Source organism: Oryx dammah, unplaced genomic scaffold, assembly GCF_014754425.2.
Source record: "Oryx dammah isolate SB20612 unplaced genomic scaffold, SCBI_Odam_1.1 HiC_scaffold_26, whole genome shotgun sequence".
In the NCBI taxonomy this organism is placed as follows: Eukaryota; Metazoa; Chordata; class Mammalia; order Artiodactyla; family Bovidae; genus Oryx; species Oryx dammah.
In genome coordinates this window covers 87550728-87577787 of record NW_024070210.1, presented here as the reverse complement: position 1 = coordinate 87577787, position 27060 = coordinate 87550728, and the positions used below count along the sequence as shown (strand labels likewise).

The window sequence follows — 27060 nt, the reverse complement described above, 5'->3', positions numbered from 1 at the left end:
GAGTAATGAATGAGGTTTCTATGAGGTCACATGGAGAATGTTAGCGAGTTTTTATGGAAACTTCTGGTGCATGAATTGCTGAATCTTGGGCCTCTCCTTGTACAGATGTGTGAGATGCCAGTCAACACACCAGAAAATCCCTGGAAGGTAAATTCCCAAGAGGAACGAGACCGTAAAGACCTGAGGAAAACCCACCTGGTGTTCAGCATCGACCCCAGCGGCTGTGAAGATGTGGACGACACCCTGTCGGTCAGAGCCTTGGATAATGGCAACCTGGAGCTTGGAGTCCACATTGCAGATGTGACGCACTTTGTAGCACCACACTCTTACATTGACATTGAAGCTAGGACAAGGTAATGCTTTTAGAAATCAGCACTAGGATTGTGTGTGTGTGACTATAACGTGTTCTGCAACTGTGCTAAGTCACTTCAGTCATGTCTGACTTTTTGCGACCCTATGGACTATAGCCCACCAGGCTGCTCTGTCCAAGGGATTCTCCAGGCAAGAATACTGGAGTGGGTTGTTATTTCCTCCTCCAGGGAATCTTCCCTATCCAGGGATCAAACCCAAGTCTCTTACATCTCCTGCGTTGGAAGGTGGGTTCTTTACCTCTAGCGCCACCTGGGAAGCCCATGCTAGTTTCAGATTTTTTAAATAAAGATTTCACAATCGGGAACAGTCCTAAAGATCCTTCCAGGAAAAAAAAATTTTTTTTTGAAGTCCACTTCCCCTTTGCCTTGAGAAAAGTAGTATCTTGATCAATTTCTGTTTCCTTTATTTGCTTTTTGGCTGCATGTGGGCTTTCTCTAGTTGGGATGAGTGGGAGCTACTCCCTAGTTGCGATGTGCGGGCTTCTCTTTGCAGTGGCTTCTCTTGAGGGAGGTTGCAAGGGCTTAGTTACCGCATGGCATGTGGGATCTTCCCGGATCAAGGACTGAACCTGAGTCCCATGCATTGGCAGGTGATTCTTAACCACTGGACCCCAGGGAAGCCCCTGCCTTTCCTTTTTTAACAAAATCTTTTCACATGTTGTACCCTACAGTGAAATGGGTTAAATTTTTCATGTAGTAATATCCTATTTTATATAAATACTGGGTCATTACACTTTTAATTTTTCCTACACAACTAAGATTTGTGCCACTCTGTCTTTCTCTTTTATATCAGTGGAAGAACATTCAGCCCAAAGCGATACCACTTAGGAAAGTGGGAACAGGCATAGCTTTGTCGCCCAGTCTGCTGCACTTTATGAAAAGCAGCAGCCTTGGGGAATTGGCACTGAGCCCTCGGCCATTTCCTCACCGCAGCCTGTGCCGTCAGCAGTTCCGCCTCTTGCTGCTGAAGGTCATGGACCTGCTTATGTGTCGTTCACAGGGCCACCACTTATTACTTAGCGGACCGTCGCTATGACATGCTGCCCGCCATCCTCAGCGCTGACGTGTGCTCCCTCCTGGGAGGCGTTGATAGGTGAGTTGCTTCCTTATTTCTGTCATCAGAGCTCGTCTTGGTCCTTCCGTGATCGCTGGTAGCTCTGCTTCTGGCCGCTTCCTCTTTCTAAGCTACTTTCCCACCACCCTTCCCACCCCTGCTTCCTCCCTAATCCTCTGTTTGGGGGCAGCTTTATTTCTCGCACCTTTCCTTCCCTTCCACTCCTCTTTTCTTTTTGTCTCCTTTCCTTCTGCCTAGCAGGGAGGCTGCTTCTTCCTCTTGTTGACTTTTTAAAGTCAAAGTCTAAGAACAAATGTGTGTCACTTTGTACATATATGTTCCCTGGTTGAGGCTGTTTTTCACAAGGGTCATGAACTTAGGGAGTTTTGTGTTTATTTGTTGTAATTAAAGTTTATATCTGTCCTTGAAGCTGAAAATTCACACCTTCCAAAAGAGGTTTAGTGAAAGGCTCCCACCTGCCACTTTCCATCAGTTACCAATTTATGTATTTTTTTAGATACAATACTGTAGCAAAAAAGCACGCTCCGTTTTCCACCTTCCTGTATGGGGAAACACCCAGTTCTTCCCCGCTCTTTCTTTCTTTCCCATAAGTCTCCCTTGTCTTTACAGAGGGCACATTACCTCTGACACTGCTCGCCACCAGACACGTGGAGGTCTTCCTCCACACCAAGCTGTTCTCTGCAGCCCCAGCTGGGGGTCCTACAGTTTGATTCAGTTCTGATGCTGTCTTCCCCGGAGATGGCATCAGGTTCCACAGGGTGAGGGCTCAGCCTCACACAACTGTCCACCTCTCCCCAACTTCAGACACTGTCACAGGCCCAGATTGTCACCGTGCTTCTGACTGACCCGCTGTAGGTTAGAGCAGGGGTCCCCAACCCCCAGGCCACGGACTGGTACCAGTTAGGAACCAGACCGTCACACACTAGGTGAGCAGTGGGCAGGCAAGTGAGCGAAACTTCATCTCTATTTACAGCCTCGCCCCAGGGCTCGCGCTGCCACCCGAGCGCCGCCTCCCGTTGGACCAGTGGTGGCATTAGATTCTCATAGCACGAACCCTGCTGCTCTTGACTCATCCTGAAGGCTTCCCCAGTCCACCCCTGGTCTGTGGAAAAACTGTCTTCCATGAAACTGGTCCCTGGTGCCAGGAGATTGGGGACTGCTGGATTAGAGCTCTCCACTAACCGCTCCTCGCACTTCAGATGCCAGTTGAAGTCCACACTGTTACCTGTACTTCTGACCAACTGGCTGTAAATCAGAGATAGCCAGACCTCCTCCTCAGGTTCAATTAATTGTTAGAGCAGCTCTCAGAACTCAGCGAAACAATGTACTTATGTTCACTGTATAAAGTGTATGATAAGGGATACAGGCGAACCTCCAGATGAAAGTTGTGTAGGGCAAGGTATGTGGAAGGAACACAGAGCTTCTAGGCCTGGGGTGCCACTCTCCCAGCGCCTCCGTGTGTTCACCAACCCAGAAGCTCTCCAAACCTCGCTCACTGGGGATTTTATGGAAGCTTCATCACATTGGCGTGATCCATTAGTAACTCCATTTTCAGCCCTTCTCGAGAGAATGAGGGGCAGGATTGAAAGCTTCTAATCATGGCTTGGTCTTTCTAGCGACCAGCCTCCTGCAGGAGCCCACCTCATTAGAACAAGACATGCCTGTCTCCCAGGAAATTACAAGGAGCCCTGTGTCAGGAGGTAGGGACAAAGACCAACATGAGTCTTCTGTTATTTCACACACTAATGCGCATATTTGGACATGTGGTCTTTCTTTGTTGTACAAATGGTGACCATATATATACTCTTCAGACCTTGCTTCTTTTTTAACTTAACAATGTGTATCTTGGAGATCACTCCATATTAATAACAGTTCTCTATCTACGGAAATTTGGATTGTTTCCAAGCTTTTGCTATTATAAACAAAACTGCACTGAATTACTTGGAATGTAGCTCGTTTCACCTTTTTAAAAGTACAGTGTTTCTGGAAGATAAAGTCCTAGAAGTAGAATTTCTGTGTCAAACGGTATATGCATTTGTGTTTAAAAAGCAAATTGCCTTCCATAGAGGTTATACCAGTTACATTCTCTGTCACTGTATGAGAGTGCTAGTTTCTCCACAACCTTGCCAACACAATAGTATTTTTTTATCTTTGCCAATTTGATAAATGAACATGGTATCTTAAAAGTGGTTTTGATTTGCATTTTTCCTTCTATGAGTAAAGTCATTTTTTTTTGTATGCCTAACAGTCGTTTGTGTATCCTGTTCTATGAACTCTTTCATGTTTTTTGCCCCTTTTTCTTTTGCTTTCTTGATCTATTAGTAATTGGTATGTAAGAGCTCTTCACATGTTAAGAAATTAGCTTTTTTTTTTTAAAGAAATTAGCTCTGTTTTTGATGTCAGTTGCAGATGTTAGAGTTATGGTGGTAAAGTTTTTATTTACTAAGTGAACTTTTTGCTCATGAACCTGCTATCAAGACTGATATCCTAGTTCAGTGTTACCTAGTAGCATTCAAAAGTCTTGACTCCTCTTTGCTAGAGAGCCCAGTAGGCTTAACTCTTCTATCAGTGCTATGCTGTTCTAAGGAACATGGAGAACCATTAAGTTGGGCTTGCAACAGTTCGTGTGAACTCATTTCAGATTTGCTCAGAGATCCACAGAAACTTGTCTAACCTCCTTTTAAGTATCTTTCACCTTAGCAGCAGAGTGTTGGATTGAAACATCAGACCGGAAACCCATAGCAGTGTCATTTCTTTCGTTAAATTTAGGCTCTAGTTCTGTTCATTTCAAACAGTGGTAGAATTAACAATGATGAATGTGACTGGTTTTGCAGGTATGCCGTAAGCGTGATGTGGGAATTAGATAAGACCTCCTATGAAATTAAGAAAGTATGGTATGGCAGAACCATTATTCGATCGGCATACAAACTGTTTTATGAAGCAGCCCAAGACTTGCTGGACGGAAACTTCAGCGTTGTGAAGGATATTCCGGAATTCAAGGATCTGGATGAGAAGAGCCGACAAGCCAAGCTGGAGGAGTTGGTGTGGGCGATCAGAAAGCTGACTGACATAGCCCGCCACATCCGAGCCAAGCGAGACCGCTGCGGTGCCCTGGAGCTGGAAGGGGTGGAGGTTCGCATCCAGCTCGATGAGAAAAAGAACATTCACGACCTCATCCCCAAGCAACCCCTGGAAGTCCACGAGACCGTGGCTGAATGCATGATCCTGGCCAACCACTGGGTAGCCAAGAAGATCTGGGAGAGCTTCCCTCACCAAGCCTTGCTGCGCCGACACCCTCCTCCCCACCAGGAGTTTTTCTCTGAACTCCGAGAGTGTGCTAAAGCAAAGGGCTTCTTCATAGATACACGGTAATTTCTCTTTTGAAGGGGCAGGAAAATGGAAGGGGTTACTGTACCCTTACGTATTTTACAGTGGTTATTAAAATGTGACAGCCAGATCTTTGACCAAAAAGAGAAAACTTCTTGGCTTTTCTTCATTTGCTATAATGTAGGTAAAGAGGCTTCCTTTTTTCATTCTGGCTGCCCCACATAGCTTAGATTTTAGTTCCCCAACCAGGAATTGAAGCATGTAGTTTTAACCACTGGACCACAAGGGAAGTCCTTGGCTCAAAAATTCTTGATTTAAAAAAAGAAAAAGTTCATTTATTGACCTATACAGGATGTTTAAGGTTAAGGGTGTTAGGAATTTAACTCGAAAGGTACCTGGCCACCCACTGTGTGCTGAGCGTTAACTTCACCTCATAGGTTCAGCACATTATTCTTCACTGCTTAAGAAAGGTAGTGGAGGGAATTCCCTGGTAAGCCAGTGGTTAGGACTTGGCGCTTTTGACTGCGGTGGCCTGGGTTCCATTTCTGGTTGGGGAACTAAGATCCTGTAAGCTGTGCAGTGTGGCAAAAACAGAAAACAATGTTATTTGAATTCTGAAATGTTGTTTAAATCTCAAAAGCAAGTTAGATTTCTGTAGTTGAAAAAAGTTGCTTCTCTGAAATGTGTCCCAAATAAATTTAACTATGGGCAGATGAGCGTATTCAGTTGGTGAGTAAAGGGTTCCCCTTGAGTGTTGACTTGTAAATTATTGCTGGGGACCAAATAAGAATTTTTCCATTTTTTGTCAGGTCCAATAAAGCACTGGCTGATTCTCTGGATAATGCAAATGACCCCAACGATCCCATCGTCAACAAGTTGCTTCGATCCATGGCTACACAGGCCATGTCTAACGCTCTGTATTTTTCCACCGGATCATGTGCCGAGGAAGAGTTCCATCACTATGGTGAATGAGTGCCATTTTCTTCTGTTGTGGCCAAAGCCTTGAGCAAACTGTTTAAAAAAGTTTGTTGTTGTTGTTGTTTATTTTGATTTTTTGGTTTATTTTTTAAGGTCTTGCATTAGATAAATATACTCACTTTACCTCTCCAATAAGAAGATACTCAGATATTATAGTGCATCGATTACTAATGGCAGCCATTTCAAAAGATAAGAAAATGGAAATTAAGGAAAATTTATTTAGCAACAAAGATCTTGAGGAGTTATGCAGACATATCAACAACAGAAACCGAGTAAGAGGGATTTTTAATTCTCTTACCATCATCTCTTTTGCTAACAGAATATCAACTTTATTGTGTAGTGGAACAAAGTACTGTATATCCCAGCAAATTAAACTCTAGAATTATTCCATTCAGTGAGAAAGATGAAAAATCATAAGGTTTGTTGAGTAGCTCTCAATACATTTACAAATGTTCTGAAATACTTAATGTGGATTTATGAGATTCGAGTCAGATTTTTCCCCCCAAAATGTAGAAATGTGAAAGATTGTCTATCATCTTACTACCCAAAGATAATAACAATTCTAGACAATGCTTTTTATTTATAAAAATATCCAATCATACCTGCTGTTTGAAGTAGGGCCTTTTTTCACTTAACATTGTTATTTATAGATACCATATCAATATAGTTACATCATTATTTTATAAACTACTTTGTATTTTATTTCATATTGTTGCTATTGACCATGTTATACAACTTAGATAGAACTAGACCATTTGGTTAAACATCAGATTGGAAACTGCCTAAATGTTTAATATTATCTGTATCCAGTTAGAACACTAGTTTGATACTAAACAGTCTTGTAGCCAGTACTCATGTTGGTTTAAATTAAAAATTTAGCTCCTCACTTGCACTAGCCACATTCACATGCTTAATAGACACGTGTAGCTAGTGGCTACCTATGGGACAACACAGATACAGAATGTTTCCATCATTTCAGAAAGTTTGGTTAGGCAGCAGTGTTCCTGGCAATCTAGTTTACAACCATCCTCATGTATATTTTTACAGACTTCTCACATTTTGCCTGGATAAATTCCTGGCAATAATGAATTACTAAATCAAAAGAGGTACACAAAACTTTCAGCTTTTGTTTTAATTGGAAGATAATTGCTGTACAATTTATAGTGAAATAAATCAGATTAATGAATCTGCCATACATCAACACAAATCAGGCATAATTAAAACTTTCATACCTAATACTAAATTGCCCTCCAGAATATAGTTCTAATTTGCACTTCCATCAGCAAACAGACAGACTTGAAAAATACAGGTAAGACATAGACCTGGGTACTTTTCCTCTTCTTGAGTGAACTATAAACAGCTTTTAAATAACAAACAAGTAGTTTTCTTTAAAGAATTAATTTTCTAAGACATTTCTGAGGGATTGATAAAGGGTCCTACAAATTGATTTAATTAATAATAGAGAATATTTGTATTAATGGTTTTCTAGAACCTCGCCTTTCTAAAAGACATTGTTTCTTTGGGAATATGAATCACATGTTTCTTCTGGGGTGTCCAGAAGTCCATCATGTTTGGGGCTTGTGCTTCTTCTTACAGGCAGCACAGCATTCTCAGAAGCAATCTACTGAGCTCTTCCAATGCATGTATTTTAAAGACAAAGACCCAGAAACTGAGGAGCGTTGCATATCTGATGGGGTCATTTATTCAATTAGGACAAATGGTGTGCTTGTGTTTATACCAAGGTATGTTATTTCTAACACAAAAGTTGTTACGAAGTCATAGTTAACCTTAATACAGACACAGTGTAGAAATGGTGGGCTCGATTCCTGGGTTGGGAAGATCCCCTGGAGAAGGGAAAGTCTACCTACTCCAGTATTCTGGCCTGGAGAATTCCATGGACTGTACAGTCCATGGGGTCACAGAGTCGGACACGACTGAGTGACTTTCACTTTATAGAAATGGTACATTAGATATCATTCTTTAAAGCACTTTAGCAACTGTTTTGAAGTTACCATATGTACATAATGTAATATATAATTCATTATATAAGTATAAAAAGAGAGATCCCTGGTAGCTCAGATGGTAAAGAATCTGCCTGCAATGCAGGAGACCTAGGTTCAATTTCTGAGTCAGGAAGATCCCCTAGAGAAGGGAATGGCAACCCACTCCAGTATTCTTGCCTGGAAAATTTCAGGAACAAAGGAGCCTGGCAGGCTACAGTCCATGGGGGTCACAAAAAGCTGGACGCAAGTGAGCGACTAACACATTCACTCACTTCTGTATAAGTCATCGGATAGTTTTACTTTTTTCTTTAGCAAAACATTTTGTTTTCGTTTGCTCAATGAAGTAGATATTTGGAGGTTAATCAGATGTAAAGTTCTTTTTCTTGTTTGTTTTTGGAAGTTTTTTGATGTTGTTTCTAAGCTGTAAGAAAAACTAGCATTCTAGATAAGTATACAAGATCTGCATACTAAGAATATACTATCTCTGAATTTTTATTCTAACAATACTTCAGGTTTGGGATTAAAGGTGCTGCTTATTTAAGAAATAAAGATGGTTTAGTGGTCTCATGTGGCCCAGATGGCCATTCTGAATGGAAACCAGGATCCCTTCAACGCTTTCAAAACAAAATCACCTCTACCACGACAGAAGGGGAATCTGTTACATTCCATTTGTTTGACCATGTAACAGTAAGTCTGTATTTAATTAAGCATTGCTTTCAATGCAACAAGCAAAGAATGTGACTTAGTAATATACATTTTCTCCTCTATGATAGGTGAGACTATCTGTACAGACCTCACGTTGCCATTCTGATACAATACGGCTTGAAATAATAAGCAATAAACCACACATGACACCAGATACAGAACTTTTTCAGCAGAGTTCCCTCTTGCTAAAGAGTGATTTAGTGAAAGAAGTAACTAGATCTGTGGAGGAGGCTCAGCTTGCTCAAGAAGTCGCAGTAAACATCACTGAGGATTGTCAAAAATACTGCCAAACAAAGGGAAGAAGCCTGTACACACTTCTAGAGGAAATAAGAGACCTAGCTCTCCTGGATGTTTCCAACAATTACAGCATATGAAACTCTTCTGACTTCACTGAAAGAGAACTTTGTCTTCCGTGAGTGTTTTACCTTCTTTTCAACATCAAGATAAAAGTTTCTGAGCCATTGAGTGCCACCAATCCCTGATTGCAGGGTGGGGGGGGAGGCGAGATTGGGTAGGTATTTCACATATTTGTGAAATGTTTTATCACTAAGTTGTATTAAAGTACAATTAGGTCAGTATGGAAAGTGGTTTTTCAGATACTGGATCACTGAATCCTGGCTCTGCAAAACAGGTTGCCAGTCTTGTTAATAAACCTAGAATTGACTTTTGGCCAGCTTGTCTCAAATCAGTTCTTTTATTGCGTTAATTTCCCAGTAATTTCTACACTGGGCCATTTGGGTCACAGGTCCCTCTGACATCTGCCAGATTAACTTTTCAGTCTCCTTCAGACAGTAAGACTCAGTCCTGTCCATCTGTCCACTTTAAAACTCTCAACTTCGTATTTGACTCAGTCTCCCCTGCTGTCCCCGGCACCAGTTGGGGTTGGGGCCTAGGGAGTGGGATGGGAGGCACAGGGTAAGGTCTGTTCTCTCACACCTCCCTTCCATCCTCTCATTGAGCTAAGTACTCCTCAGATGAGCTGCCCAGGCCTTGCTGTTGCTGGAGACTTATTACTTAGCACTATCACTTTGCCAGTCACACCTCTCCCCAAAAGCAACTTTCTCCATGTCCTAGTTCGTAAAGATTACCTTTGCCTTTCTCTCTCCCCCGTGGGAATCTCCTAAGAACCAGACAAACCTTTAAACTTGATTCTCAACATAGTACTGTCTGTAATTACCCCTCCACCAAGTTAATAAACTGAGGCTGGAAAAACGCCAATTAGGTCTTCCCACCACGTGCCTCTAACACTTCAGCCTCATATCCACCATTCCCAAATCTCTTATTTCCTAGATTTTCATTTCTATATTATTGCACATGTTCTTCCCAATCCTCGGCATCTCCACCAACCCAAGGTCTCCTGTGAATCCTCCCAAGGTGCCCATGATACTCTGCAAATTTCTCTCCAACTACCTAGTCAGTAAGGTACCAACCTTCCCTGGTGGTTTAGTGGGAAAGAATCCGCCTGCCAATACAGAAGATATGGGTTTGGTCCCTGGTCTGACAAGATCCCCCTCTGGAGAAGGAAATGGGAACCCACTCCAGTACTGCCTGGAGAACCCCATGGACAGAGGAGCCTGCTGTGCCACAGTCCATGGGGTCACAAAGAGCTGGAGACAACTTAGTGACTGAACAACAATAAAAAGGTACCAAGGAGCGTTTGAACTTCCTAGGACCTATGCAGGCCAGGCAATACGTCTGCTTTTCACTGACCCTTTGAAAGTATTAAAGTGACTTCTCAAAAGACATGTAAACACATATATAACAACTGTAAACATTTTACCGTAAGTATATAGTGTAGCACTAAAGAGCAGTAAGAAACTTTTATAAAGCCTCTAGGGATAGTTCGTGAGATTTTTATTTAAAAAAAAAAAACATTATTTATTATACATATTTACATCTTAAAACACCACCCAATTTAGTAAAAATAGGGCATTCAATGGAACATAAGCAGCAAAAGCTACTTATTAACTACCAATCATTTTTACAAGGTCATACTTATATACAAATAAACACTAAGGAGAAAAATAGACAACGGAAGTTAATAAGAAACAATTATAAATAAGGCCTCCGCAGTGGCTCAGCACTAAAGAATCTGCCTGCAGTACAGGAGACACTGGAGACTCAGGCTTGATCCCAGGGTTGAGATCCCCTGGAGGAGGAAATGGCAAACCCACTCCAGTGATTCCTGCCTGGAAAACCCTATGGACAGAAGAGCCTGGCAGGCTACAATCCATGGGGGTCACAGTCAGACACAACTGAGCAATTGAGCACATAATTAAAATAATGCCAAATTTTAAACAGGAGTCTTAAAAGTTTCACTATATAAAGATTTTCACTCAAAGCAAACAAAATGCACTGCACCGTCATCTCAAATTTGGAAGACAGCAAGTTAATAGATGTTCTCATTTGAGGCCTATCCAACTTGAGGAACATTTCTAGACGAAGCCTTAAGTTACTACCGTACATTTTAAAAGGATTGGTCCAGTTGCGTTTTCTCAACTTTTAATTCCTCCTCTTCTTTTACAGTACTGGCAGCACCAGCATTAACTGGACTGTCTAGGTCTTTGTTAAATCCATTTGATTCTTCCTCCTTTTGCTCCTCACCTGTTCTACCCTCCTCAGATGTCTGTGTGCTAGGTGTGTTCACTGACAAGTCTACAAGAGAAACCATTATTAATCATTACAAGCACTGGACCTGTTCTTACCTAATACAAACTTCTTCACAAGTCTAGATCAATAAAAATGAAATCTATGATCACTTAAATGTTAATTATGATCCCTTTCTTCCAAATAAAGCCATTTCTATACATGTATTATTATAAAATCCATTATAAATGCAAGTTGAACTCAAACTTTTGAATCATAGCCAGATGCAACTGTTCACATTTAAAAATCACAATTACTAGATAGGTTTTGTAAAGTCAAATATTCTTATGAGATATATAAGTTATAGTAAAAAAATATTTAAGATACTCATTTCTACTCAGAAAATTTTAAAGTCATATATTATAAATAGAAGATGTGCCTTAAAATACTTATCGCCAAGTGAACTTTGATAATGACAGCAAGGAAGAACTGCCACCAACAACAGTTCTATCTTCATGTAATTTTTCATAAAGTAGTATAAAACATCCATTTGTTAGGTTAAAAATTAAATTCATTCTAACTGGAAAACAACTGATAATACCATTGAATAATTTTCACTTGAGAATTTCATTATTTTGCGTGAAACTTGTTTTATAACATGGTATCTTCACTACTGTAATGCTTATTTTCCCACTTCAAAAGGAAAAACTGGATTGGAAACTGACAAAGGTAAATGTGATTATGTATGCTTCATTCAAAAGCAATTTGCAATTATTTTTTAAATACAGCTTTCCAAATTTGATTATCCAGTTTCCAAACCCACAGTCTGTTTTAAATCAGCAAATTGTAAGGCAGTCTTAAAAGAGATAAGGGAATCAATAAGAAAGCAAATATGACAGCTCACAGCAGAAGTGACACAATGCAATAAAAAGCATTCATGTCACAGCAAATGGCTCCGAAGTCCTCAATGGGTGCAGAGTATTTTATATGTTTAGGAAATAACAAAGCAATTAATATTTTAATTATGATCATTAAGATAAAATCATATGTCACATGCTTTAAGGAGTCAGGGAAGAATCTGTTTTTGAAAGATCCAGAATCAATTTTAAATGATTATTAGAATAATTTTTTAACAGATGCTCAGCTACCCAGAAAACTATCTTGAACTTGTATTCTTTGTGGATTCCAACTAGGTCTCTCACTCACTCTCTCTTGAATATACATAAATTTAATATACTATACCATATTTTTCTATTCTTCGAGGTATTTTATTTGGAGGAATAGTAAAGAAGTTAAAATTTCTAACATGCCCTTGATATATTAACGGTAGCACATAAAATGCAGCATAAAATTTACCATTTCCTAGGGACTGACTGTTACTCAGTAGCTTTGCCTGTCTTCTTTCCAAGGCCAGTTGTTTATTTCTCTCAATTCTTTGTTGTTGTTCTTCTGTTAGGCTTCTACTGGACTCAGAAGCAAACTCTACACTTCCGTATGAGTTTGTCAGAAAGGGATCTAATTCAGTAGCAGTTACATCGTTGCCATTATTTTCCTCTACTTCATCTGCAGTAGAAAAGAAAAAGTGTGTCTGTAGTGTTAAACTAGTTAGAAAAAGAGTTTCTGCAGCTATTGACTGAAAACCAGTTTAAAGCAACAAGGTACCAGACGTGAAGAAACAATTTGTGAGGTATGAGAATGTCAGATGCCTGACATGCTTGACTCAAACAAGTAGAAGGAATATTTAAAGAGTTATTTTAAGTCAAACGGGATACTAGTTTAAAAATATGTATTGACAGAGAGCAAAAGTTTGTAGTTCTCAATAAAAGAACTTAAAGAATCCAATGCATATCCTTGTTTTACATTAAAAACATTTTACTAGCTTGCTACATTGTTTGTATGACACACAGTAATTATTTTATACAGGCTATTTTTATATAGGGTAAAACCGAGACACGAAGTGGAAAAGGAAAAGAAATTTAGAGATCTGTGGACATATTTCCAAGCTAATTTTTTAAATTCAGTGCTGTCTACATTATTGTCTTAATAAATTCTTAAAACCCTTTACACCAGTTATCTCAAAGTAGGATGTTCCTAAAATGATCCACAGGGGTATGAAAAGTAAATACTAAATTTTCCCTTTATACTTCATTGAAGAATTAAGAACAATTTATATTTCTTCTTCTAACTTACATCTAGAAGAAGAACTGGCGGTAACAACCTATCACTTATCCTAAGCTACCTTCAAGGCAGGGTGGAGTTGAGTCCTCATTTGTTAAATTCAGCATATTATGACATATAGATGATATGCTGATGACCTAGTTAAGCAAACTGACATACTATCTATTTTAACCAAAACAAACCCTAACAAAATGCACAAGTGGTAACTTTAAAAGATTTTTGCAAAATAACAGAACATCTGTAGGTGGAAGATAACAGAAGTATAAGCAAGAACTAAGAAGATAGCAAAGCTGACACTTTAACTTCTCTTTGTATCATTCACATTATGGAGTTCCAAGACAACCATTTGAAATATGAATTTACATCTACTCTCCTTTCCTAGGAGTGTGTGTGTCTGTATATATTGTACAGTGTTGTTGTTATTTAGTCACTATGTCCAACTCTTTTGTGACCCCATGGACCATAGCTCACCAGGTTCCTCTGTCCATGGGATTTCCCAGGCAAGAATAGTGGTGTGGGTTGCCATTTCCTTCTCCATGGGATATTCCCAACCCACGTCTCCTGCATTGGCAGGCAGATTCTTTACCACTGAGCCACCAAGGAAGCCCATTAGCACATAGTACGAAGCTCAAAAAGTTCAATGAATAAGCTAACTAACCCAGTAGGATATGCTGTGGGATTCAGCCTGATAACTAATTCCTTTCACATATCAAATCCCATACCAACATTTCATACCATACCTTACCAAATAATTAAACCTTGGATTATTTAAATCACAATCTTTTACACCTTTAAAAGCAATTTATAAATAAGTTTCGGGGATTCTATATGGAGCCTGTATTTTCTACTACATCTATTAAAAATTTTAAAAACAAAAAGCAAACATGTATGGAGCCATCGCACAGAAAATCTGATAACTATACAGACCCTGTCGGCAGGAACCATATGTTTTGATGTATGTGACTGCCTATGGTTGCACTGTACAACTAACAAATGCAATCAATACCAGGAACAGTCACATAGGTCTAATTAAAGTCATATATACAAGATCTGTACTCTTATGTGAAATGTGAACTAGTTCAACATCAAATTATTCTAATTTCCCAGAACCACTTTTTTATAATGGGCATGTATATGAACACTGTATCTTTTCATATATTTTTATTAACAAGCACTACAAAAGATCAATGGGTCATGACCAACAGTTCACAAAAACTCATGCTCTTTGTGAACATGTAAAGATATTTTTACATCTCTTAATGGCATACCACTGTGTATTCTAGATGTACCAAGGCATCTTAATTCATTCCTATTTACTATACGGTAATTATATACTCAAAATAGACTAAGAACTTGGTCCTATAACACTGCCAACCCCAACTAGATCCATTTGTAAAAGCAAACTTATTATCAAGCAGATAAACCTATATTCTTACCATTATTGCTTACAAAATCTTCATGTACAATAGGGAGATCAAGTCGAATTCGTTTTAAACAGGTCTGAAAATAAAAGACATTTTTACATTTTCACTTAGATTTGGGAGAAATGGTCACTGATTTTATTATTAGTTTCAAAAAAAGTTGCTCAAGTAACTACTATTAACTCTCCTCCTCTCTACTAAGACTGCAAAATGAAGACCCCAAAGAGCTACTTAGCCTCAACTAAATATATCCTTATACAATTTAGCATTGTGAATGATATTCATAGTAATCTCAACACCTACCTGAACTTCCTTTTTATTTCCCAGATATTCAACTCTGTCAATAAAATCTTCAAACTGCAGTTTAGGGAATAGCCTATGTGCCCAGTGCTCCATGTGTCTGATTAGTATCTTCAAGTCCTCAGCCTGGCACATAAAAATAAAAATGCTAAGTAGAAGATTCATTCACACAAGTGACCTTGTCAGCAGATTTCAGAATTGAACAGTAGTACCAAAGTCACTGGTGTCCTTCTATATCTATAAGGTTAATAAACTTTTAGAAGAACTTTAAGAAGAAAAGTATGTATTAAGGGCTTAGGGATTGCAGTAGGTTTAAAACCTGCAGTAGGCTTTAAAATTTGGAGGAAAAAAAGAAACGTAGTATGAAAACTTAATAAAAGTTAAAAGATAATCACATGTGTCTTTTCAGGACTATAGAGTAATACTTGAAAGTAAATTTAATAAAATAGAACAAGGTTATCTTTTAGAAATAACTATACAAACTGACAGGGCCCTAAAAATCATATACAGAGAAGAAAGCACTGAGAATCAGCTCTGCTGATTTCCAAGGGCAAAGTACTGAAGACGAGCAAGAAAAGTGCATTCTCAGACCATAGTACCTCTCTACATTTGAAATTTCAATTGAACACTAAAAAAAATTTTAATGAAAAACAAAATTTAATAAACCACAGTAATAAATGAAAGAAGTTCCAAATTCCTGATTTTACTATAATTTTTTTTTTCTTACAGAATTTTAAAATAGGAGATGATTAAAAGCTCTGGATCAGACCGCATAGATTCAAATCTAAATTCTACCACTTAATACCTGTGTGACGTTGAACAAATCACTTTACCTGTGTAATTTTTCTTCATGAATAAAATGAGATTATACACACCTCATAGTGTTGTTACGAGGATTAAGTAATATAAGTAAAGTGCCTGACACAAAGCAAGCCCACAAATGTCCACTATTATTGTGATGGTGGTATTTAATCTTGCTGATATTTGAACCATAAGAAGCTCGTGGTTAAAACAATAAACGCTACCAATAACTCAATATGTAATACTGAGAACATAATGTCTTATTGTTCTCATTCTGATAAAGATAAAAGTTCTTTTAAAGGCTCAACCACCTATGACCATCTTCCAGTTGTTGACCAACCACCCCATAATGTCATGTTAGACCCAAGGGACAGAGAAGAGACATACCTAAATACAGTGTAAAGTCCCAAATCATACCTGGAAAAAAGGTATCAGTGATGCAACTTTGTGAGCAAATAGTAAGAATTTTCAAAGGCAAAGTATAGAAGACTAGACAAACTCAGAGCCCACTCTCACCCAGTGAAGGAATACAAAATATTTATTCTTCATATAAGTTTATTTATCTTAACAAAGAACTTATAAAAATGATGACGATGTCACAATTTCAAAGCACCAGTTTATCATTACTACCTGAAAATTTCAATAAAAGCAGTGAATTAACTGAGCTGGGCATGGTTTTTAAATATCTTGACTTAGGTTTAGTTTTGTGGCAAAATAGAACACAGGCTTATATTCTTCCTTATTGTCCACCGAAGCTAAGAAAATGTAATACAGGTTTTTCAGCTTCCTAGGTTTAAAATTTGGGGATTTTTACTTTTGTACCTCCCAATCACCTCCAAGTATTATAAGTTGTTCATCTCCTTGCTATTATTAATATCCTATCTAGGCTATTTCACTTCGTTCCCCTGGAAGTGAAACAGCCTCTGAATTACTGTCTGCTTCTGTTCATTTCCCTCTTTCCAACTCTCCTGAACACCACACCAAAATCATGCTCATGTTGTATTAATGATCCTCTAGCTGGTCCATGAAACAAAAGTCAAGGGTCTGCTCTTAACCACTGGCAGTGGAAGCTTAAAACTAAAACTCAGTTTCCTTCACTATATAATGGGACCAACACCTACCCCAGAGGTTGATAATTTAAGAACATATTTGAAAATCCTTCATAAATTATTACAAAGCTCTACAAAGATATCATCTGCAAAAAAATTATATCTACATTCTACATGATGCAAAAGAAATTTTTAAATGTCCACTTGTGCAGAGATTGACAGTTCCTAGATGTCTTCAATGTCCTTTCCACATATCACAGTTTCTAAAGAGATATGAAACATTCTAAGATTCCTGAAAGCATGATAATGGGCACACAGTCTCACCAATATTTTAAGAAACAAAGGTCTAAAATACAAATCAGACATTTCTTACCTCATGACCTTTACCTTTGAATTTTGCCTTCTCAAACACATGCCTTAATGCTGGGAGCCCTCTCTCTGAAATTAATCTGTGAATAGAAGTATTTTTAAATTTCAAGTTTTCTAAAGCCATCAAGGCCAAAGCAAGATCATAAGAAAAAAACGTTATCTATTAAACTGAAAAAAAATGCTTTTAGAAATATCTGATCCCAAAATCATCCCAACCAAAAGCTTGTAACGTAAGAGGGAAAAGATGATGGCAAGAAAAGTATAAATGTTTAAGGAAATAGTAAATGTACCTCTCAGCATTCAGCTTGGGTATATTCCTTTTAACTGTTCTCTTCGGAGGTACAGGAACAGGCGCTCCTCTCCCTGACTCTGGTGAAATATACCAAGATTTATTATTACTTATTTAAGCCTCATTTCTAAAATGTGTCATTTTGTAAGCTGACAGAGGGAAAGCTGAACATGGACACCATGGACCTTCTGCAGGTTCAGCGCCTTCACCATCTTCCCTCTCTGGAGAGGCTGGAGGTGGGAACGGAGGAAAAGTTTCATCTTCTATATGCTCATAATCTGGTAGGTCAACCAAGCCATTCTCCTGTGGTTCTAGCATCTTTTCCTCTAGGGAAAAAAAAGTAAAATGTTTATTCATCCAAGCAGTTTTTCTATTACACAGTTAAGTTCCACTTGCAGCAAAATGCATGTTTTTCAGTCAGTTAAACCAGATTTCAAACTTACACATCGTGAAACAAAGTGGAGAATACAACAATTACAGAAAAAAGAACCTAAGTTAGAAACTGGAAGAACTGAGTTCTAATGGACAGCCTACCACTAAATAACTATATGGGTTTGAGCAAAACATTTTACCTTAACTGTTGAGCTTCCCCATTATAAAATGATTTTAACTTTTCAAAGGGTTTCAAACTGTGGTCCAAATGGGCTGAAACAGGCAGGGTACAAGAACCTCACCTCCACTCCAACCAGAGCTTTAAAAATTACTAGGAATTCCCGGGTTGTCCAGTGGTTAGGGCTCTGTGCTCTGCCAGGGCCCTGGGTTCAATCCCTGCCCTGGGAACCAAGATCCCATAAGCTGTGCAGTGGGGCCAAAAGGGGAAAAAATAAAAATACTGTTTACATATTGGCTTTCTAGTAAAGTTTCCTTTGAAATGGAAATAATTTCTTGATTGGTAACATGAAAGAATGCTTTCATACCATCTCACTTGACCTCTCAGAAACATCTGACACTTTTAATCAGTTCCTTTTACTGGAAAAGTATTTTTGTTGACTTCTGAAACACAGTATTCACCTGGTTTTCCTCCCTTCCTGGACACGCCTCCTAAACTTCTGCAGATTCATCTTCCTCTAACCTGGTTAATAAGTATCCAAGATTTCATCCTCGGCCCTCTTCACTCAGTTATGCACATGACTCTAATTTACAGATGACTCGCTAATTTTTTATTTCTACACAAGCATCAAATCTGAGCTCTAAATCCCTACTTCGCATTCTACAGCTCTAAAATTTTTCAAAGGCATCTAAAACTTACCTTGTATAAAACCAATCTTCTAAATTTTCTCCGTTCAGTAAATGACACCAATCCAGCTACACAAGTCAGAAACCTGCAAGTCACCCTTAATACTTCATTCCCCTATCCTACTTACCCTGTCCATTTACTTCCAGATTACTCCTTGAGTCTGCCATTTCTATTTCCACAACTACTTCCTAACATATATTGGATTATTCCATTACTCCTATCATTTTGCCCTTTCACTCCATTCTTCGTATTACAGCTTACCTAACCTCTGGAATGTGACAGAATATCACCTACTGGAGATGGGAATGGCAAACCACTTCAGTATTCTTGCCTTGAGAACCCCATGAGCAGTATGAAAAGACAAAATGATAGGATACCGAAAGAGGAACTCCCCAGGTCAGTAGGTGCCCAATACGCTACTGGAGATCAATGGAGAAATAACTCCAGAAAGAATGAAGGGATGGAGCCAAAGCAAAAACAATACCCAGTTGTGGATGTGACTGGTGATAGAAGCAAGGTCTGATGCTGTAAAGAGCAATATTGCATAGGAACCTGGAATGTCAGGTCCATGAATCAAGGCAAATTGGAAGTGGTCAAACAGGAGATGGCAAGAGTGAACGTCGACATTCTAGGAATCAGCAAACTAAAATGAACTGGAATGGGTGAATTTAACTCAGATGACCATTATATTTACTACTGTGGGCAGGAATACCTTAGAAGGAATGGAGTAGCCATCATGGTCAACAAAAAAGTCCGAAATGCAGTACTTGGATGCAATTTAAAAAACGACAGAATGATCTCTGTTCGTTTCCAAGGCAAACCATTCAATATCACGGTGATCCAAGTCTATGCCCCAACCAGTAATGCTGAAGAAGCTAAAGTTGAACGGTTCTATGAAGACCTACAAGATCTTTTAGAACTAACACCCCAAAAAGATATCCTTTTCATTATAGGGGACTGGAATGCAAAAGTAGGAAGTCAAGAAACACCTGGAGTAACGGCTAAATTTGGCCTTGGAGTATGGAATGAAGCAGGGCAAAGACTAATAGAGTTTTGCCAAGAGAACGCACTGGTCATATCAAACACCCTCTTCCAACAACACAAGAGAACACTCTACACATGGACATCACCAGATGGTCAACAGTGAAATCAGAGTGATTATATTCTTTGCAGCCAAAGATGGAGAAGCTCTATACAGTCAGCAAAAATAAGACCGGGAGCTGGCTGTGGCTCAGATCATGAACTCCTTATTGCCAAATTCAGACTTAAATTGAAGAAAGTAGGGAAAACCACTAGACCATTCAGGTATGACCTAAATCAAATCCCTTATGATTATACAATGGAAGTGAGAAATAGATTTAAGGGCCTAGATCTGATAGACAGAGTACCTGATGAACTATGGACGGAGATTTGTGACACTGTACAGGAGAAGGGATCAAGACCATCCCCATGGAAAATGCAAAAAAGCAAAATGGCTGTCTGGGGAGGCCTTACAAATAGCTGTGAAAAGAAGTGAAAAGCAAAGGAAAAAAGGAAAGATATAAGCATCTGAATGCAGAGTTCCAAAGAATAGCAAGAAGAGATAGGAAAGCCTTCCTCAGCAAACAATGCAAAGAAATAGAGGAAAAGAACAGAATGGGAAAGACTAGAGATCTCTTCAAGAAAATTAGATATACCAAGGGAACATTTCATGCAAAGATGGGCTTGATAAAGGACAGAAATGGTATGGACCTAACAGAAGCAGAAGATATTAAGAAGGGTGGCAAGAATACACAGAAGAACTGTACAAAAAAGATCTTCACAACCCAGATAATCACAATGGTGTGATCACTCACCTAGATCCAGACATCCTGGAATGTGAAGTCAAGTGGGCCTTAGAAAGCATCACTATGAACAAAGCTAGTGGAGGTGATGGAATTCCAGTTGAGCTATTTCAAATCCTGAAAGATGATGCTGCGAAAGTGCTGCACTCAATATGCCAGCAAATTTGGAAAACTCAGCAGTGGCCACAGGACTGGAAAAGGTCAGTTTTCATTCCAATCCCAAAGAAAGGCAATGCCAAAGAATGCTCAAACTACCGCACAATTGCACTCATTTCACACGATAGTAAAGTAATGCTCAAAATTCTCCAAGCCAGGCTTCAGCAATACGTGAACCATGAACTTCCAGATGTTCAAGCTGGTTTTAGAAAAGGCAGAGGAACCAGAGATCAAATTGCCAACATCTGCTGGATCATGGAAAAAGCAAGAGAGTTCCAGAAAAACATCTATTTCTGCTTTATTGATTACGCCAAAGCCTTTGACTGTGTGGATCACAATAAACTGTGGAAAATTCTGAAGAGATGGGAATACCAGACCACCTGACCTGCCTCTTGAGAAACCTTTATGCAGATCAGGAAGCAACAGTTAGAACTGGACATGGAACAACAGACTGGTTCCAAATAGGAAAAGGAGTATATCAAAGCTGTATATTGTCACCCTGCTTATTTAAGTTATATGTAGAGTACATCATGAGAAATGCTGGGCTGGAGGAAGCACAAGCTGGAATCAAGATTGCCAGGAGAAATATCAACAACCTCAGATATGCAGATGACACCACCCTTATGGCAGAAAGTGAAGAGGAACTAAAAAGCCTCTTGATGAAAGCGAAAGAGGAGAGTGAAAAAGTTGGCTTAAAGCTCAACATTCAGAAAATGAAGATCATGGCATCTGGTCCCATCACTTCATAGGAAATAGATGGAGAAACAGTGGAAACAGTGTCAGACTTTATTTTGGGGGGTTCCAAAATCACTGCAGATGGTGATTGGAGCCATGAAATTAAAAGACACTTACTCCTTGGAAGGAAGTTATGACCAACCTAGATAGCATATTCAAAAGCAGAGACATTACTTTGCCAACAAAGGTCCATCTAATCAAGGCTATGGTTTTTCCAGTAGTCATGTATGGATGTGAGAGTTGGACTGTGAAGAAAGCTGAGCACCGACGAATTGATGCTTTTGAACTGTGGTGTTGGAGAGGACTCTTGAGAGTCCCCTGGACTGCAAGGAGATCCAACCAGTCCATTCTGAAGGAGATCAGCCCTGGGTCTTCTTTGGAAGGAATGATGCTGAAGCTGAAACTCCAGTACTTTTGCCACCTCATGCGAAGAGTTGACTCATTGGAAAAGACCCTAATGCTGGGAGGGATTGGGGGCAGGAGGAGAAGGGGATGACAGAAGATGAGATGGCTGGATGTCATCACTGACTCGATGGACATGAGTTTGGGTGAACTCCGGGAGTTGGTGATGGACAGAGAGGCCTGGTGTGCTGCCATTTATGGGATCGCAAAGAGTCGGACACGACTGAGCAACTGAACTGAACTGTACCTTTGGAAATGTCAAGCTAATCATATCACTACCAGGCTTAAAGACGTCAATGACTTTCTGCTGCTCTTAAGATAATGACAAAACTCTAAGGCCCTGCAGGGTTTAGCACCTTCCTCCTTCTCTACAGACTTCACACTATTCTCTATGCTTTGTCTGACCCCTCAGGCCACTAGACCTTTACAAAGGCTCTTCTCTGACTCCTCATCCCTTTCAGATCTCAACTGTCAAATCAGAAAAATCTCCCCCAATTTTCCTAAATTAAATCCTTTATAAGCATTCAAAATGTCAAGTAGTAGTTTCATAGCACTTACCCAGACCCAGTATTAGGTTCTATTTGTGTCATTATTTGATAAATGTTTGTCTCCCATAGGAGACTGTAGCTCTAAAAGGGCAATGACAAGGTGGGTCTTTGTTCTCCTCTATTGTATCCCCAGAGCTGATACACAGCTGGTGTTGGAGAAATAGTTCTTGATCTTGGCCCTCCCAACTTGTACTAGCAGAAAACCTAGGCAGCTCTACAGCCCCAAAGGAGAGCACACCTCCCAACGCCTACTTCAAATATGGCCAAGAGGGAAATGGACAGGAAAGGGATTCTTGGAGGGCAAGGCTGGAACCCTGGAGGAAGAGAACAAAGTGTTGGTCCCCGAGAGGAGAAATGAAGTGACCAACTGATCTTTCTCGTTTCACTGCCAGAACAATTAGCCCAAGAATCCTCACTATCCAAATTCATATTCCCTGAATTCAGATACTGAGAGTTACTTTAGTGAGTTCAGGTCATGGGTGCTGTAATGCTTCATCCCAATCTATCAGATTCCTGAGTTTTGGATAACAAACATGAGGGTTCATGAAAGAAAGATATCTCAACAAGTTATCTGAATCTGTTCAGTTCCTGAGTTTGGACAGGGACAGTTCTGACGGCAATGATACTTGACAACTGCAATCTCCATCTAGCAGGATTAATAACTGCAATGGACCACTGAAAAAACAAAAGTAATACAAAATAATTGTTGAATGGACGAATGAAGAATTTCAAAATTTCCCCAAAACTATAAAACTACCAGAGCCAGATGATTTCCAAAGTCTTGCCAATTCTAAATTTCCAAGACAACAAGTACATAAAAACAAAACAAAGTTATCAACCATAGATTTTCAAAACTGGAAAGGCAGTTAAAGGTCATACTGAAGTTTTTTTGGTTTTTAAGTAAAAATAGAAGATATATTTTTCATTTTCACCAAGAACATTATTGAACAAGGTATTCACTGTGGTTCCACTACCTTCTGCCATTTTTAAGGCAAGTTTGTAATTCGATCTGCTCAAAACTATTTATCTTTTTGAGGAAAGAACAGTTCTAGGTGCCTTTTACAGTTTTCCAGAGAATGGAGATTTTTTTTTTCCATTAAGAGAATTTTGTACAGACCAAAATAAATGGAAATCCCAAGGTGCAATGGCTGGTGGATGAATCAGAACTTCCCAGCCAAGTTGTAACAGTTTTTGCCTGATTATCAAAGAAATATATGATACCAGAAAAACAAAACAACCCAATCAAAAAGTGGGCAAAGACCTAAACAGACATTTCTCCAAAGAAGACATACAGATAGCTAATAAAAACATGACAAGATGCTCAACATTGCTCATTATTAGAGAAATGAAAATCAAAACTACAGTGAGGTATCACCTCACACCAGTCAGAATGGCCATCATCAAAAAATCCACAAACAATAAACACTGGAGAGGGTGTGGAGAAAAGGGAACCCTCTTGCTCTACTGGTGGGAAAGTAAACTGATACAGCCACTATGGAAAATATGATTCCTCAAAACACTGGGAGTAGAACTGACACAGGACCCAGCAACCCCACTATTTGGCATATACTCTGAGGAAATCAAAATTGAACAAGGCACATGTACCCCAGTGTCCTCTGCAGCACTATTTCCAAGAACTGGGGCACGGAAGCAACCTAGATGTCCATCGACAGATGACTGGATAAAAGAAACAGTGATACATATATACAATGGAATACTACTCAGCCATTAAAAGGGACACACCTGAGTCAGTTCTAATGAAGTGGATCAATCTAGAGCCTATTATACACAGTGAAGTCAGAAACAGGAAAACAAATATAGTATATAACGCGTATAGAATCTAGAAAGATGGCAGTAATGTACCTATCTGCAGGGCAGCAATGGAGATGCAGACATAGAGAAAAAACTTATGGACAAGGAGGGGGCAAGAAGGAGAGGGTGGGATGAATTGAGAGAGAAACATGGAAGCATATATACTACCATATGTAAAATACATAACCAATAGGAATTTGTTTTATGACTCAGAGAACTCAAACTGGGGCTCTGCAACATCCTAGAGGGGTGGGAGGTGAGAGCGAGGCTCAAGAGGGAGGGGACATACGTATACCTATGGCTGATCATGTTGATGTATGGCAGAGGCCAACACACTATTGTGGAGCAACTACCCTTCAATTAAAAATAAATGAATTTTAAATAAATAAATATTTTTAAAAGTAAAGAAACATATGGTCTTACATTCTATTTGTTTTCTGTTGACTAATTCAGATGCTTTTTGTTAAGTGCTTTCAGCTGGTCTAATATGGAAACTGGCAGATTTCATTTCCTTGAGCTCCAGAATCACTGTGGATGGTGACTACAGGCATGAAATTGAAAGATGCTTGCTCCCTGGAAGAAAAACTATGACAAACCTAGACACAGTATTAAAAAGCAGAGACATCAATTTGCCAACAAAGGTCCATATAGTCAAAGCTATGGTTTTTCCAGCCATCAGGTACAGACCTGAGAGCTGGACCATAAAGAAAGCTGAGCACTGAAGAACTGATGCTTTTGAACTGCAGTGCTGGAGAAGATTCTTGAGAGTCCCTTTGACTGCAAGGAGGTCAAGCCAGTCAATCTTAAAGGAAATTACCCTGAATATTCATTGGAAGGACTGATGCTGAAACTCTAATAATTTGGCCATCTGATGCAAAGAGCCAACTCACTGGAAAAGACCCTGATGCTGTGAAAGATTGAGGGCAAGAGGAGAAGGGGCAACAAAGGATGAGATGGTTGGACGGCATCACCGACTCAACAGACATAAGTTTGGGCAAACTAGGGGAGATACTGAAGGACAGGGAAGCCAGTTGTGCCGCGGTCCATGATGTTGCAAAGAGTGGGACAACACTTAGCTAATGAACAACAAATTGGAACAAGTATTTGTTGGAATCAATCCTTGGTTTTCCAGAGAGAGCTTGTAAGAGACGACTTCCTTCCAATCCCACCATATACACATCAACTTCTTTGGATGAAGACAGGCCTTTGGTGTGGTTGATGTTCACTTCACTTGCCCCAGGATCTCTTCCATTCCACATTATTGTAGTGTATGCATTTTTAATTGCCCATAACAAATTGTTTTAAAAATGGAAGTTTTTTTTTTATTATATTTAAGTTAAGAATTGCATGCAAAACTAAGGTCAAGAAGGTTTTTTCCACTTAACTTATGTGGAACCCAAACATCAAAGCGATGAACATAACCAAGCTGGTGTAAATGATTTTCAATGCTTGATTTGATATCTTGAGTATGTCGGCTATCTCCCATGTAGTATAACGTTGATTGTTCTCAATGTCTTGATTTATTCACTGGTCTACCAGACCATGGAGCGTCATCCAGTGAGAAACTGCCAGCATGAAACTTTGTAAACCACTTTTAACACTTTTGCTCAGTCACAGCACCTTCTCCATACACTGTACAAATCTTTTTTTGAGTTTCAGTTGCATTTTTACTTTTCTTAAAATAATAAAGCATAATATGCCAAAAATGCTTTTTTTCTTCCATCTTCAATATTAAAAAACGGCTACATAAAAATTCACCAATTTTGATGTTTGGTTTTTTTAATGCATGCTGATAACAAATTTGTTTTCAATGAAGTTAAAGACAACTAAGTGCTATTAGAGCCATTATACAAAAAAAAAAAAAAAACTTTTTGGCGAACCTAAAATAATCTAGTTTCATATCACCAAAAAGTATACTTAGCCCCATTCTGCTTAAGCCTCCTGGAAAGAAATGTGGTTCACATCTTTGAGACCAAAAGGGAGCTATAAATGAGGTAACAAGGCACAAACTATATTAAGCATAACTTGGTCAAGCCTGGAGTGGGACTTGTCAGTAAACTCGTAGTGAATATGACAGTTCCTTGCATAGTCTCTTTTTAGACATTGATGAAGCTCTCTTCACTTCCTCCTCTAGGCCTCAGAATCGCAGAGGAGTGAAGGTAACAAAGAAATTTAATATACAAATTCATTCCCACAGTCTTAGGTGTCCAAAGTCCAACTTTTAAGTTATCAAAACAGAAGACCTTGTCGCCAGAAATCCTACCAAAGTGACTCCATGATCGTCTTTGCTGCTGCTGCTACCCAGGCTTAAAACCACAAAACTTCCCATCCTATCCCTCTTCTCCAATCTCTCCTCTTCTGTGCTTCCTTGTCTAGCCTCTCTTTCAACCGTATTCATTCAACATTCACAGGACGCCTCCTGAGTTTAGAAGTCGCGGCACAGAAGCCGGAGATGTAAAGATGTATCTGACACACGTTCCCTTCCGCTAAAAGGTTTGGTTTAGAGAGTGGCAGACCCGAATGTAAACGAAGTAAAAAAGCGGCAGCTCTGGTCCCCACCGACCTCCTCTCTGCACAGGTCGTGGCCGGTCAGGCCTCCCTTCCCTGCAGTCCTAATCAGCCCAGGTCCGTCTAAGTCACGTCCGCCTGCTTCCTCTCTCTCTCCTTGCGACTGCCCAGCATGCCCACTCCCCGCCTTGACTACCTCGACCATCTCTCCCCTCCGTAATTTCACTCACCCCTCGACCCGCTCTCACCTCGCTCGGGCCGCTGCCGCCACCAGCGCAGAGTTCCGCGCGGCGGAAAAACCGCGTTTCTCTCGAACTCTCGCGAGAAGACTCCTTGGCGTTCGGCGCCAAATCTGCGCACACCCTGGGCGGTGCCTACCAGACCCAC

The 27060-nt window shown here is 39.5% G+C and overlaps 2 protein-coding genes and 1 non-coding gene across 8 annotated transcripts in view; 1 reads left to right on the top strand and 2 right to left on the bottom strand.

Moving 5' to 3' along the window:
• DIS3L (DIS3 like exosome 3'-5' exoribonuclease) overlaps positions 1 to 9132 on the top strand; it is a 32440-nt gene extending 23308 nt beyond the window's left edge. For all 3 annotated transcript variants that reach the window (XM_040225822.1, XM_040225823.1, XM_040225824.1), the window contains 8 exons: positions 106 to 353; positions 1372 to 1464; positions 4281 to 4814; positions 5583 to 5737; positions 5845 to 6023; positions 7348 to 7493; positions 8267 to 8441; positions 8528 to 9132. In XM_040225822.1, the coding sequence (XP_040081756.1) occupies positions 106 to 353; positions 1372 to 1464; positions 4281 to 4814; positions 5583 to 5737; positions 5845 to 6023; positions 7348 to 7493; positions 8267 to 8441; positions 8528 to 8833 (1836 nt within the window). In that variant the 3' untranslated portion in view covers positions 8834 to 9132. The remainder of the gene's footprint in view (positions 1 to 105; positions 354 to 1371; positions 1465 to 4280; positions 4815 to 5582; positions 5738 to 5844; positions 6024 to 7347; positions 7494 to 8266; positions 8442 to 8527) is intronic.
• Positions 9133 to 10296: 1164 nt separating this feature from the next.
• Positions 10297 to 27020, bottom strand: TIPIN (TIMELESS interacting protein). 4 transcript variants are annotated; one of them, XM_040225818.1, is made up of 8 exons: positions 26922 to 27020; positions 17638 to 17778; positions 17454 to 17532; positions 17168 to 17243; positions 14948 to 15070; positions 14660 to 14723; positions 12402 to 12608; positions 10297 to 11114 (listed from the first exon to the last, which is right to left on the bottom strand). In XM_040225818.1, exons 2-8 carry the CDS (start codon positions 17768 to 17770, stop codon positions 10927 to 10929), a joined length of 870 nt encoding a protein of 289 aa, XP_040081752.1. In that variant the 5' UTR covers positions 17771 to 17778; positions 26922 to 27020; the 3' UTR covers positions 10297 to 10926. The 4 variants fall into 4 exon arrangements, with proteins under 4 accessions (XP_040081752.1, XP_040081754.1, XP_040081753.1 ...); XM_040225820.1 differs by having other exon boundaries at positions 14948 to 17057; positions 26922 to 26971; XM_040225819.1 differs by lacking the exon at positions 26922 to 27020 and adding an exon at positions 18464 to 19049.
• Positions 14107 to 14242, bottom strand: LOC120853790. Its single transcript, XR_005718847.1, has one exon.
• Positions 27021 to 27060: the final 40 nt, after the last annotated feature.

Excerpts from the sequence above, each read along its gene's own strand:
- TIPIN (XM_040225817.1), bottom strand. The coding sequence starts at position 17,809 with ATGAATAAACATTTTACTTTTTTTTCCCTAGAGGAAAAGATGCTAGAA. Across the intron at positions 17,533-17,637 it reads AGGCGCTGAACCTGCAGAAG|AGTCAGGGAGAGGAGCGCCT; the intron begins GTCCATGGTGTC and ends ATATTTCACCAG. Across the intron at positions 17,244-17,453 it reads CCCAAGCTGAATGCTGAGAG|ATTAATTTCAGAGAGAGGGC; the intron begins GTACATTTACTA and ends TTCTATTCACAG.